General features: G+C 40.8%; 1 protein-coding gene across 4 annotated transcripts in view; it reads left to right on the top strand.

Moving 5' to 3' along the window:
* Positions 1-15296, top strand: part of BRD10 (bromodomain containing 10) — an 82452-nt gene that overhangs the window by 34156 nt on the left and 33000 nt on the right. For all 4 annotated transcript variants that reach the window (XM_075067366.1, XM_075067367.1, XM_075067368.1 and 1 more), the window contains one exon: positions 6761-6837. In XM_075067366.1, the coding sequence (XP_074923467.1) occupies positions 6761-6837 (77 nt within the window). The remainder of the gene's footprint in view (positions 1-6760; positions 6838-15296) is intronic.

Below are 15296 nucleotides of genomic sequence, written 5' to 3' on the forward strand. Positions count from 1 at the left end.
AGGAGGTTATATTACATCTGTATTTGGCACTGGTATGACCACTACTGGCATAATGTGTCTGCTCAGTCATCTCAGTGGCTTACATTTTTCAGATATTTAAAAAAAAAGTTGTGCATATATAATTTTTATACACCTGTGTTTGAATAAGTGTGTAATGCAAGGAGTGATTTGCAAATTAAACTTCTTTGCCCTGACAGCACCAGCTATGTGTGCAATTGCAAGGCTGTCACATAATATTAGAGGGAGGCCATCTCCCTCCTAAAATCATATCACATTGTGTTTTGCAGTAACAGCAAGTAACCTAATCATAGTTTAATATATCACAAAACCTACTCTGTCTTGGCTGAAAATTAAATGCTTATGTGCCTTTTCCGCCTCATTCTCTACACATCTTCCACCTTCTACAGCGAATGACTGAGTTGTAGAAACAATGGCCATAGTCACTCCACACCCCTCATTCTATCACTGAGTACTAAATGAGGCAAAGGTCCTGTGGAAAAAAGATCATGTGATTAACGACTGAATTGTGGTGCATTCACATAATACCATGTAGTTCTTACATTGCACTTTTCATCAATAAATCTGAGTGCTCATAAGGAAGCAGATTTAAAGAAGGTATAATGAATTCTGTAATTTCCTAGCTTTTGAATATTTAGTAACATTTTTTTTAAATGTAGCTGAGACAGTTCTTGAGGTACCCAGGACTCAGAGTCACCTTGTTATCCCCTGCCTTCAGCATGAGGGAATCTTGTTTATGGCAGCTGAGTGTTAGCTCCCTAACATCACTAGCCTTTCAGCCACTCAAGCACTTTCATCTGGGCAATGCTAACTCAACCTTCACCTTGCAAGTTAACAAGTACATCCCAGTTACCGAATCCCTTTGAATTATTATCCTGTGATATCTAGCCCCTGCCAGTGGCTACTCATAGATATCCCCAGTCCTGTGCCCCAAAGGAGCAGTGTACCCCAGTTCACCATTTTACCCTAAACCACTGCTCTTGTAAATCATATAGTACCTGTGAGCACTTATAGTAAAACAAAAGTGGATTTATTTAAGAAAGAATACAGATTTAACTAGAAACAAGCCAGAGTGATGGAAAGAAATGGAACTCAAGCCCAATGTTGAGAACTTCGACTGCGACAGTGCTATCTATTTTTTCACAATTTTGTTCACAAACTCATCATATTAGGCCTGTTCTTAATATAGTGCTCAAAACAGTCCACTGCTGAGTTCTATTGTGGGAGAGTTAGCTTGGTTCCTCCCACTTTTTTCAGAGCAGCTGCTGCAAAGTGGTTGTTAACTGAAGTATTTTGCAATTTCAACAATATTCGCCTTTATTTCTGGAACACTGAAGTCTTTGGCAAGGAGAGCATGGGACTCTCTTCAGTCTTTTCTAAAAAATTTCTTCTCATCTTGTAAACATTTGCAGCATTGTTTGTGACCAAGGTGCATACTATACATTTGAATTTTTTTTTTCAGTTTGTTATGGCTTTTACTGCTACTTGTAAGTATTCTGCTGTGTGTGCATTTACTGATGTATCAATTGTTTCTGTAAGGAAGACATTCCCTTCTTCTGTTGTCACACAAGCACATACAACAGGATCATTGTGGACATTGCTCCACCCATCAAGACTCGGGTTAACAATTTTACCCTCTAAACCTTTTGCACACTGCTCAATTTCTCTTTCATACACTTTATCCAGCAATTTGCCTGCTACATCTGCTCTGTTGAGTGGACTGTATACTGGTCTTAATGACTGACTCATGTTAATGAAGTGTGGTTTCTCAATCATAGGGAAAGGAGAGTTTGTTGCATAAACAAACAGGGCAATTTTCCCATCGATGACCTCTTTTTGTAATCTGCTGGTTTTTATCACAAATTTATCTATGGTTCTGGAGGATGGAGATTTTTTTCTTTTTGCTACAGGTGATATACTGTGGCTATGTGACATATATGATGTGACAAATGCTACCATTGGCAGATAACTCTGGAACTATAGAAAATGATAGTGATCTTGAAGATGGATAGTCTTCAGAATCCTGTATGTTGAGGATGAATTCTCCTAAACAAAATAAGTCAATGCTGTTATTTAATTATTATTACCATACTGCTTACTTCATATTACTCATTGCATTCACTGACACTCAGAACTACTTGAAAGGTGAAATTGTAAAATAAATATCTACCTATTTCAGCTATTTTTTTAATCACAGCTGCATCTAAAATGATAGTACCACAGAGTAACTACTATATTTTTTGCTCAAACATGAGAATTCAAGAATAGCCCAGAAGGAAGACAGGCAGTCCTTAAGAAAGAAGTATGAAATAAAAAAGTTTACCAACTTGAAGATCATCCATGTTCAGACCTATTCCCTTCATCATCATCAACACAGCTTCCTCCTGAGAAGGAACACGTCTCATGATGTTGTTTCATTAGGGCAACCAGGCCTTGCATTTCTTTGTTTCACTGTTTACATTTTCCATTCATGCCTGTCTTACCCACAGATAAAGGAACTTCATTAAAATATTCCCACACTGGGTCTCTCTTACGGCCTGCTGCCATTATAGGTTTTCCCTTCTAATGACAGAATGGTATGGTAGAACTCAAATCAATGAAGGCCACACTCAGAAAGACTTCTGGAATATGCTGCTCAGTTTCACTTTTGTTTCTACTGCCTGTCCCTCCCTTCTCAAATTTATTTCTAGATGACTTCTCCTTGTCCAGATCTATTCTGCCCCCAGCAATCTTCTATTCATTGAACTTTTTGAAACTTTGTACTTTTAGAGAGAGGTAAGGGATTGATACTGTGTACACAAATTTGCAGAGGGACAATAGGGTTGAGGTCTGTTATTTCTCCCCTCCCCCCCCCATTTATTTAAAAACATTTTTGCTATTAACAAACGTTATCTCTGGAGACACAAATCTGCAGTTTGAGAACTGCAAAACTAAGCATCTCTGATGGTATCTTTTAGACTGAGCACTGAGTCCCAGTGGGTAGATAGAAAGATTAACCTAAATAATCTATGCAGAAGCCCCTCAAGCCCCATAAGAATGGATCCCTAATCCATGAACTATTGTAACTCATTTACAAAACTTTTCTTAAACATTACTTGACTATATTGTCTCATACTATAGAATTAGAATTTATAATCCCTATTCCATGATGAGATATCTTTGAGCTATAATGTATCTTAATTAAAACTATTTTTGATCAGTTTTTTCCTCAAAAAGCATTTTATCAAAAAAAATTGATTTAAAAAAAAATCATTTTTTCCACCCTGATTTTATGCAAGATAAGTCATGTGAGATGTTATTGGAGAAGTTATGCATATTGACTATGTGTCTGTATTTCAAATGTAGTTACACCTCCGTAATTCCCAATAGACAAGATGCTTTCAGTCTAGATAATGGGTGGGGAAGGGCCTATTCTTGGCAATGGGCCATTAGGATAAAACAGTAGGCATTAGGAGAAGCTGATCTCCTACATAAGCCTTCCTGAGAACACTCTACACAGCCTGTGAGTAATGGCTGCTGTGAATCTACAAGGACATGTGATCTGACCACTTACTGCTGGACTCCATCTTGGGATGTCAGTATTTTTCCACAGACTGGTCTGGGAACCAAGCTTTGAAACAAAGGGTTCCCACCATATGCAAAAGCTGTACAAGGCAAGGAGTGACATCATGGGGTGGTCTTAACTACCTACACAAGAAGCCTCCAGGAAACCACTGAGAACCTACTGAACTGGGGGAAGTGCTAGATACAAGCTATAGGGTTTTCTAGCTTGTGAATGAAACGCTTGGGGTTTCCAAGCTGAAAAGCAAGTGCAGCTTGTTTCCTAAAGAATCTGCAGCCTGCTTGTATCATCTTTTAGGGCAAGAATCTGCTAATTCATGTCCAGTCTATTTAGTATATTAAGATTAGCTTGCCTTTTTTGTTTTTTTTTTGCTAGGCAATCTGCTTATGTTTACTATCCCTTACAATCACTTAAAACCTATCTTTTATAGTTAATAAACTGGTTTTTATTTCATCTAAACCAGTGAGTTGGCGTGAAGCATATGGGAATCTTAGCTCAAGGGTCAAAGACGGTTGCACATTCCTCTCCGTGTTGAGGGAGTGGGTGAACTTCATAAGTTTATGCTGTACAATTCCCTGTGCAGCGCCAGACAGTATAATTTTAAGTTTGTTCTCCAGAGGGGGTGTGTGCCTGGGGAGCTGGGAGTTGCCTTAGCTGTGACCTGCATGTAACTGCAGCTGGGTGTGTCCCTACCTGTATGTATGCTGGTGAAAGTGCAGGCTGCAGGGCTTTTCAGCTTGTCACAGCAGTACAGTGTGAGAGGGAGCCCAGGCTAATGGGTCAGGGGGCTCAGTGGTACCCCAGGGGGAATCCATCACAGGGTCCCACATCGATGCGTCCTGGGTCCAATTTTAGATATCTTCATAAATTTGGATAATGGCATGGAGAGTGCCGTTAGAAAGGCTGTGGACAAGACCAAGCTGGGAGAGATTGCAAGCATTTTGGAGGACAAGATTAGAATTCAAAATGATCTGGACATAAATAAATAGGATAAAATTCAGTAAAGAAAAATGCAGAGTACTCTGCTTAAGAAGGAATAATCAATTTCACAAATATAAAATAGGAAATGACTATCTAGAAACAAGTACTGCAGAGAAGGCTATGCGGGTTATAGTGGATCACAAACTAAATCTGAGTTAACAATGTAATAATGTTGCAAAAAAAGCAAACGTCATTCCAGGATGTATAAGCAGGAGTCTTGTAAGCAAGACAAAAGAATGAATTCTTCCATTCTGCTCAGCACTGATAAGGCCTCAGCTGGAGTAATGTGTTCAGTTTTGGGCACCACATTTTGGGAAAAATGTAGACAAATTGGAGAAAGTCCACAGGAATGCAACAAAATGAATTAAAGATCTAGAAAACATGACCTATGAGGAAAGATTTATAAATGAATTTGTTTAGTCTGGAGAAGAAAAGATTGAGGGGGGCCATGATAACAGTTTTCAGTTATATAAAAGGTTGTTAATAAAGAGGGAGATAATAAATTGTTTTCCTTAGCCATATAAATGTGTGATCTGTTTTTGAATCCTATTAAGTAGTTGGCCACGATGAGACATTGTGACAATGAGTTCCACACATTCTTTATGCGTTTTGGAAAAAAAGGATTTCCTTTTAATAGTTGTATAATTTATCACCTTTCAGTTTAATTGAATGTCCCCTTGTTCATATGTTGTTATAGCAAGAAGAAGTGCTCAGTCTTTGTTTATGCTATTAATTATTCTGTGTTTGTCTATCATGTCCTCTTTTATTCATGTTCTTTTCAAATTATAATATCTCAGTGGTTTTCAGCTGCTTCTCATATGGAAGTCTTTCCACATCCACCATTATTTTTGTCTCCCATCTCTAGACCACTTCTGTTTCTGCTATATATTTTTGAAATAGTGTGATGAGAACAGAATATTCTGTAACAGAGTATTCCAGGTGACAATTTATCATTGATATATATAAATAATATTTTCACTGTTTTCTGTGCTGTTCTGGATACATCCTAACAGGAGCCATATCTTTGAATTTGCACTACAAAGCACATTGCACACTAAAATAATTAAAATTTATCAGACCAAATTTGGAAAAATATAGACCAAAATATCGTTCGTGAAATTTTAATCACCTCACAAAAAATACCGAAACACTTACTCCAGGCAAGTCAATGAGAACAATATGGTAATTTTTTACCTAATCCATACTAGAGGGGGAAAAAAGGGAACTTTATGTGGTAGGTTGTTTTTAAATTATTTGGTTGTTTTTGTTCATTTTGCAGCTTTTTGCAAATTACTCTGAGGTTTGGAATAGTAATAGTAGTCTTGGCAGAGACAGATTGATCTCTTCATTTGCACTCTAACCATTAAAGATGTTAAATATGTACAATTGTGGGTGATTGTAGAAATTATTCCCTGGGTATCTTGCGCACGTGTAACATTTATAGCTATTTTGTTAGTTTGAGAGATTACAAGGAATATTATCCCTGATATTTTAAGGGTAAACTGATTGCCTTTAAAGTTTAATAGGAATTTTTCTTTCAGATCATTACATTGTGCAATTGGGAAGGAAATGTATTGTGTGGAAGGCGTTTGCCTTATTCTAAAGCAAGATTAGGTTTTGGCTGCTGCCGGGTACAGGTTGCTGGACTAGACTGAGCAGTGATCTCCTCTGGTATGGTAACTCCAGTGTGTCCATGAGGTGATTTCTAGAAATTACTTGTGCTTTGAGAGCTCACTTAATATCACACGGCAAAGGCCCCAGGCCTAGTGTGTGGATCAATGTGGGGTACTAATCAATGTGGGATACTAACATCAGAGAAGAATTTTTGTAGGTAAGGTTGTCCCCCCCCCCCCCCCCCGCCAATTTATGCTTCTGGTTTAAATTATGCACCCTCCCCCTCCCGGTCACAATGGTAGTGTGAATGTTTGTTTCATAGTTTACTAATGTTCTTAATTTTCATTTGGTGTGTTGGAGTTTATAGTGGGTTTATTCATTGGTGAAATAAAGGTGCCCCACACACAGGTACTTGTAGTTTAATGTTTGCTTTTGCTGAGTTCAGTTGTGTTTCATGATGTTTACATGACTCACCATCAGCTATCTGTTAGTTATAATTTAACTTTCAAGGTTGTATGTAATTTGGTTTTATTAATGAAGTGCAATAAACAGCATTATGAATCTTTTCTCTTTTAATCTTACAAGGAAAAAAATCCATATCTAAAAAAGCAATTACAAAGAAGAGGAAAGCTGTCACAAAGCCTTCGGTGCCAGAATTTCAGGTAAATGTCTTAATTTTTGTTCTATATACTTGAAACTAAATGTCTTTACAGCATGTATCTCCGACTGCAATTGGCTGTGACTCTAGAAGTTATGCTTGCAATTAATGAGGAGTAACTCTCTTATTTTATTCCGATCACAGACAAGCAGATCCAAAGAATTAATCTGATAGCATTTTCAGATGTGTGTGCTGCTTTTGTGGTAGTAAATGTTCTTGTATATATTTAATCATGTACAGCCTTACATAGTGTTGCCGAGACCTACTTAAGTAAGATCGTTTGTCAAGGAAAAAATAAAGAACATGATTTGAAAAACTAATAGTGATTCAGGTAATACTGTGTACATATTAACAAACCTGTAGTTTCTATGGATATAATTAGTTGCATTTTTACGTGTTGTGTGACATTGCATATCTGTGTATAAGGGAAACCTTGTTTGATTTACTCTGAGACTGAAAAAAGTCAGACTTGGGAATTTTTTTTTTTTTTTTAAGTTTTAACTCTTATCTGTACATGAACTTCAGACTGGAGAGCTCAGAGAATGCTAACTATAATAGTGTTGTTTTCTTGTGCTACAACAGCTAAAGTCTTTCAGTATTTCTATTATAGATCATGATTTATGTATACATGTTCACTTGGATTGGAACTACACCTGTAACTACAAGAATGTCTTTTTACTCTTTTATATCTCTTACCTAAAGAAAGGCATCAATAATATTCTTAGCGCTAAGGCCTTACATGAATTGTAATCATTCTGGAAAACCACAAATAGAACCATTTCTTCTGTGAAGATGCTGTGTCCCAGAAGAGGGCACAGGAAGAATTTCTAAATGGTAATGCTTAGTAACTAACCCTAGATGCTAGATCACTATCTGTAGCTAAACATTTTTGTTGTACTCCTAGTATGGTACTAGATTGCAACTAGCATCTGTAGAAGTGTTAGATTATGGAGGAGGAAAGGGTACTGATAAAAAAGAGGGGGAGAAAGGAAAGTATGTTAAGTATGCCATAAAAATTGTATTTCCTTGGCACATTATCCACATGTATTTTAATTTACAATTATGTATTCATAAGGCCCTGCGTATGCTATTGTTTTTTAAAAACTGTTAGTCGAGCTGTGATTCGAATGTAGACAAGACATAACTTATTTAAAATGTCTTCCAGATAATATGGAGCCCTAATGAGTTTTAAAACTATTTTGATTAAGTTATAACCTGTCAATACTGGCAATACACCCTTACTAGGAAATCTTTTTTAATAGTGTGCAGGCAGGGCTGAAAAAGAGGAGTCCTGTCCAAGAATATATGCATATTAAAGGAGTTATAGTGGAAAGACTGCTAGAGTTTTTGGATATGGCAGGATAAAGTGTGCCTTTATAATGCTCTCCTGGTGCCCTGTGCTCTAAATATGTACTCAAGAAATATTCATAGCATTTCATTAATATAGTGGTAGTCTTTTAATTGAGGCTCTGCAAGCCTGTTTTTAGGGTATGAAATATGGAAAGTGAGGCACTTTAATAATCATAAGAGTATTGCTATCCTTGCACATAGACCTATTGTAAAATAAATACATAAAGTTCAGAATTGTTCTCAGAAGTTGCTTTATATACATGAAACATATCTGGCAATATAGAAACTCTTCACGCTGTACAAAACCATAATGTGGACATGCCAATTGCATATTATTTATTGAACTTTATTTTATCAGGATAGATATTATTGGGGAGATACTTTAAAAAAGAATCTCAGTGGCTGAGCAAATTATTATTCACACCTTGTAACAGCCACAACCTGCCCAAAATACAGCCATGTAACTGACAGCAGTATTAACTGGTGGAATCAGAGTCCCTTTTCGACTGGACATTCCAGTCAGAAACCAGATGCATGGCAACCGTAGCTGGGTGGGGGTCACTGTCACCATGCCTCCGTAGGTCACTACTGAGAATACGAAATTCAGGACAAACTGCTGAGAAATAGGGCAGACACACCCCAAAACTGCTGGTTATGCTCCCAAACCAACAACAAAAGTAAATTTCTGTTTCACCACACTGGCTAACAAGAAGTCAAAAAAGCAGTCTCCTTAGGCATTCCAGCCTTGGATTCAGCACCCAGACATGACTTAAAGAGAGTGGTTTTTTAAAACCCATTTCATCAAACAAAAGGGTCCTCTGTCCCAAAGGACCAGCCACATACCCAGATCAATATATAACTCAGATTTTAGTCAATAATCACACTGTTGCCAATCCTGTAGTATCTAAAATCTAAAGGTTTATTTATTAAAATAAAAAAAAAAGGTGACAGTTAAAATTGGTTAAAGGAATCAGATACACACAATAATTGCCAAGTCCTTGGATCGGTCTTGTAGCAGTGATGTAATAAACTGCTGGCTTGCAGGGGCGTCAGGTTTGTAGAAATTTTGGTGGTGCCCAGAACCTGCCCCCCCCAACTCCGCCCCCAACCTGCCTGAGGCTCTGGGAGGGAGTTTGGGTGGGGGGAGGAGGTCTGGGGTGCAGGGGATTGGGGTGCAGGATGGGTGAGAGGTTGGGCTCTGGGAGGGGGTTTGGGTGGGGGACAGGGTCTGGGATGCAGGCTCTGGGATGGAGTTGTGTGCTGGGTGCAGGCTCCAGGCTGCGGCAGGGAGTGGAGGTGCAGGCTCTGGGATGAAGTTTGGATGTAGGCTCTGGGCTTGTGCAAGGGGTTGGGGTGCAGGAGGGGGTGAGGGTTGCAGGCTCTGGGAGGGAGTGTGGAGGGCTGGGACGCAGGCTCTGGGAGTGAGTTTGGAGGCAGGAGAGCGTGTGGGAGAAAGGGGTGGGGATGCAGGCTCTGGGACGGAGTTTAGGTGCTGGATGCAGGCTCCGGACCAGGGCAGGGGGTGGGTGTGCAGGAGGGCGTGAGGGGTGCAGGCTCTGGGACAGAGTTTGGGTGCTGGCTCTGGGCTGGGGGTCGGGGTGCAGGCACTGGGAGAGAGATTAGGGGTAGGAGTGGGTGTGTGGAAAGGGACTGGGGGTGCAGGCTCTGAGAAGGAGCTGGAGAATGAGAGGGAGTGTGGAGGGTGCAGGCTCTTGGAAGGCATTTGGGGGCTGGAGGGCATGTGGAGGGAGGGGGTACAGTCCCTGAGAGGGAGTTGGGGGACCGAAGGGTGGGGTGCAGACTCTGGGAGGGGGTGGGGGAGTGTGGCACTTACCTGGAACTCCTCGGTAGGGCAGGCCGGAAGTCTCCATGTGCTGCTACCTTCCCCAGCACTGCCCCCGCAGCTTCTCATTGGCCACAGGGACTCTTGCAGTGGGACACAGACCCACTCTGCCCAGGGGCTGTAGGGAGGGGCCGGCAGCCACGTGGAGTGAGCAGGCAGGAAGCTGCTCAGCTGTGCTGCGCTGCCAGTGATGAGTGGAGGCCACAGGCTGTTTTCAATGGCCTGGGGGATGTACCGGGCGGAAGGCAGGGCTGAGCGAGAGACTCGGCCTCAGAGTGCTGAAGCCAGGCCCATGGTGCCCGAGCACCACGGACCCATAGAACTTGCCGCCCATAGTGTCGTGTTAAGTCTCTGGTTGCTTCCAAATCATTGGAAGGTCCTCAGTCCTTTGGTTGGAATGCTGCCATTAGCATAAGTTCATAGTCCAGAAGTTTGAGCAGGAAAGAGGCAAAATGGAGGTGTTTCCAGGGCCTTTTATTGCTTTTGCCAATTGAAGGAAAATCCATTGTTCTTACTGTGGAAAATTACAGGTAACAAGATGGAGTTTGGAGTCACATAGGCAAGTCACATGTCCATGCATGATTTTGCTCGGTCATAGCAGAAGCCATTACTGGTACTCTAGTTAGAAGGTGTGGATGGGCGTCTTCCATGGTCCATTGTGAGTTAAGTGTTCCTTGATGAGCCGTTTAACTTGTATAGTCCCTTCAAGATGTGCATGCTAACTACCTTCTGGGCGTTACTACAGGAGCAGACATATTTGAAATAGAGGTATACAGCCAATACTCATAACTTCAAATACAAAATGATACATGCATACAAATAGTATAATCGTATTCAGCAAATCAGAATCGATCCATAAACACCTTACTTGACACACACCTTGTATAAAATTTGTTGCAGTTATATAACAGTGGTAGCAACAATAATCTACATGGTCATATTTTAATCAGATAATGTCACAGTCACCTCTGTATGTCACTAGGTGCTTCTTGGGATTTCTTGAATTCAAGAAGTCCCTAACAGCAGAGCAGATGGAGGATAACTGCACAATGGAGGTGAAACTGTTGTGTAATGTTACAACAGCTGTGAAGGTTGATGAAGGCTGCAGCAAATAAAGCATTTCCAATCATCATGGTGTCCATGCCATTAGTTTCAAGTCCTCTATCTGTCAAGGATAGTTTGGTGACAGTTGTGCATCCGTCTTCCCACTTTAAAAAAAGTCCTGCACAGGCATCTTCCAGTTTTTTGGGAAATGACTATTGTACAAGTCAAAAGTCCAGTGGTGCTCGGTGAGTGGCTATGGGAACAGGACAGTGAAATCTAGAAGTTCCTAGTCACAGACCGACACACAGGTGGTGGGTGTGTGATACAGTCGTCTTGCTCGAGGACTGAGGCGGGTCGAGCATCTTGGCAGCCGCACCCACGACTGAGCAGTCCTTTTTATGATTCACTCTGCTCACCCCATATGGGGAGGGGTTTAGAAAAGGTACCTTAAAAATAGTCTTTCCTCTGTTTTTCCTGGCAGGATAGCCGCATCCAGCAGGGTCACCACCTCAGTGGTCGAAAATGTAAGAAACTTTTCAACTTTGGAACTTGGAATGTACGTACCCTGATGGACAATTCAAACAGTGACCGACCAGAGCGATGCATAGCCATTATTGCTTGTAAATTGAATCGGTTTAACATCAATATTGCTGCTTTGTCTGAAACTAGAAGAGCTGATGAGGGACAGGTGAGGGAGAAGAAAGGAGGATACACCTACTTCTGGAAGGGAAAATCTATAGATGAACCCCGATTGCATGAAGTGGGCTTTGCTATAAAGAACAAGCTCATAAGGTGCCTCTGTAAGGTATGAGTTGGCATCAATGAGCGGTTTATGACACTTCGACTGAGTTTCACCAGAAATCAACAGGCAACTATTGTGAGTGCCTGTGCACCAATACTGGATGCAGATGAGAATGTAAAGGAAGATTTTTATTCTCAGTTGGAAACCACTTTCTTGGAGACCCCTACAGAAGACAAGATCATCCTTCTGGGGGATTTCAGTGCACATGTTGGACAAGACTCAGACCTGTGGAAAGAAACTACTGGGAAAGAAGGAGTTGCAAAAGCAATTCAAATGGAATTCTGCTCCTGACCAAGTGTAGTGAACATAAACTTATTGTTACGAACACCCTTTTCTGACAAAAACGTTCAAAACATCTTAGAGACACCCACTGTCAAAACACTGGCATCTCCTTGACTATGTCATAGTTTGTGCCTGAGATTGTAGTGACGTACTTCTCACAAGAGCAATGACAAGTGCTGATGACTGTTGGACAGGTCGTCGCCTCATTTGATCCACAATGAAAAGTAAGATTGCTCCCAAATGGAGGCTGCAAAAGAAGCAGGTCAGGCGCAAGCTTGAATGTTCAAGATTTGAAGGACCCTATTAAATGTGGCCACTTCCAAGCATTCTTAGAAGAAAAGCTTCCATCAGAGTTTCCAGAAGAAATTGAGGAACACTGGAGCTAATTGAAAGTCGTAATCATAGGCTACCAAACCAGAAGACATCAGGACTGGTTTGATGAGAATGATGCTGAAATTGAGCAATTGATCAATGAGAAGAGAATGGCATTTCGTGCCAGGCGGAACAACATAAATTGTAAAATAAAGAGAGAAGTCCATGCTAAGGTGAGGACAGAAGTACAGCGTTAAACCAGAGAACTTAAGAACAAATGGTAGCCTGAGAAAGCACAAGAACTCCAGTGTCTTGTGGACATCCACAATATATGTGGTATCTTTAATGCCACCATGGCTGTTTATCAGCCAGTTTTTCATGGTATGAATTCTCTTTGCTCTAAGGACAGAACCACACTTTTGGAGGACAACAAAACCATTAATTCTCTCTGGAAAGAACATTTTGAAGATCTTCTTAACAGTAATTCCGTGGTTGTAGATGAAGTCCTTGAGCAAATCCCTTAATGACCATTTTGGGAAGAGCTCTGAGACCTTCCCAATTTGTATGAGGTACACAATGCCACCATGCAGATGAACAACAACAAGGCAGCAGATCTAAATGGGATCCCTACTGAAATCTTTAAAAACGGAGGACCAGAGTTAATTCGGCAGCTTTACATGCTTTTCCTTAAAATCTGGATAAAGGAGGAGCTACCCAGTGAAATGAAGGATGCCTTGATTGTCACCCTCTTCAAGAAAGGAGATAAAGTGGATTGAGGACATAATCATGGTATCTCCCTCCTAGCCATTGCTGGCAAAGTTCTGGCGCGGATTCTTGCAACTTGCCTTCTGCCCTGTCAGAAGAAATTTTACTGGAGTCACAGAATGGTTTCTGACCATGTCGTGGAACTGTGGATATGATCTTCACAGCACGGCCGCTGCAAGAAAAGTGTCGGGAGCAAAACTGATCACTATACATGGCTTTTATTGATCTAACTGAAGCCTCTGACTCAGTGAATCGCCGTGCTGGACTGTACTTTCTAAGATTGGATGTCCTGATAAATACATCCATGTCCTAAAATTGCTTCATGATAACATGAAAGCAACTGTTCTGAGCAGCACTGGCTCTCAGAGTGAACCTTTTATAGTACAAACAGGAATCAAACAGGGATGTATCATTGCTCCAACTGTGTTTGCTTTTTTTATTGTCGTCATTCTTTAACTAATTGCTGGAAAGTTTACAGGTGGCGTTGAAATCGCTAACAGAATGGATGGAAAACTTTTCAGGCTTAGCAGGCTGAAAGCTAAGAGTAAGATTTCCAGAACATCTATTGTGGAACTTCAGTATGCTGACGACAACGCAATCTTTGCCCACGTCAAACGATCTTGAATGTGTTTGCTGATGCTTACACATGTCTTGATCTCACTCTTAATATCAAGAAGACTAAAGTGCTCCATCAGCCCTCACCAAATGAGGTATTACATGCCCCATCTATCAAAATCAAAAGAGTGGCACTGGAGAAGGTCTATCATTTTCTCTACCTTGGAAATCATCTTTCATCCAAGGCAGATATTGATGCAGAAATTCAACATCGCCTGAGCTGTGCCAGTGCAGCTTTTTCTTGTTTACGGCACAGAGTCTTTAAAGATCATGACATTTGAACAGACAAGCTTCTTGTTTATCAAGCTGTTGTTCTCCCAACACTGTTGTATAAGTCTGAAACTTGGACGACCAATAGACACCACTTGAAAGTCCTTGAGAGGCACCATCAACACTCCTTCGTAAGATTCTGAGGATCAAATGGGAAGACAGGTGCACCAATATTACTGTTCTGGAAGAAGCAAAGGCAATGATCATCAGTCAGCAATTCCATTGGACTGATCACATTGTCTGGATGCCAGACCATCGCCTCCCAAAACAGGTTCTGTTCTCTCAGCTAAAATAAGGGTACCGTAACATGGATGGACAACGGAAGCATTATAAGGACTTGCTGAAGGACAGCCTAAAAAATGTAATATTGACATTGATGCTTGGGAGACGCTTGCCCAGGATCGCTTAAATTGGAGTGAAATCCTGCGTAATGGTTCCCTGCATTTTGAACTTGCTTGCCAACAAACCGAAGAGGACAAGAGGTGCAGAAGAAAGGAGAGAGTGGTCTCCAGTCATAGTCAACAGTCTCCTGCTGAGCCTAAAAATATCTACCTTCATTGTAATAGAACTTATGGTTCAAGGATTGGCCTTATTAGCCACCTGAGGACCCATAACTCTCATGGAAGATGATCATACTCAGTAACGAGTGATCCATCATCAATCCTCCTCCTGCGTCCTCCATCATCATCCACTAGCAAACTTGCAGCATATTTCAGTAACAACCATATAGCAGCATCTGATAACGTCATACACACTAATGATATACATATTTTGGCAGAAAAATGGGTTTCAGCAAATCATGACCTTTCATATAATACCTTGCATGGCATAAATATGGGGATTCCAGGGTGCTGCTTTGAGGTACGGAGTGCCATAGTAATTGGTCAACACTTCTGAAAATCAGGCCCATATTTGTTAATCAGCCCAAATTCTTGATTCTTTATGTACGTGCTTAACTTTAATGTGCATAGATTTCAGTGGAACTATTTACACCACTTTAAGTTTTAGCATATGAAGGAAAGACTCGACACCAATTTGCAGGATAACCGAGGAGGCAAAAAGCTGCTTTTCTGAGTTCACCTGCCTCTTTTATTATCTAAGATTACACATGCGCAATTGCACAGCACAAATCAAGATTTCTTACAAAAATCTTCCATCACGAGCTCAACAGCATAGCAAG

Source organism: Chelonoidis abingdonii, chromosome 6 (genome assembly GCF_003597395.2).
Source record: "Chelonoidis abingdonii isolate Lonesome George chromosome 6, CheloAbing_2.0, whole genome shotgun sequence".
NCBI classification, from domain to species: Eukaryota; Metazoa; Chordata; order Testudines; family Testudinidae; genus Chelonoidis; species Chelonoidis abingdonii.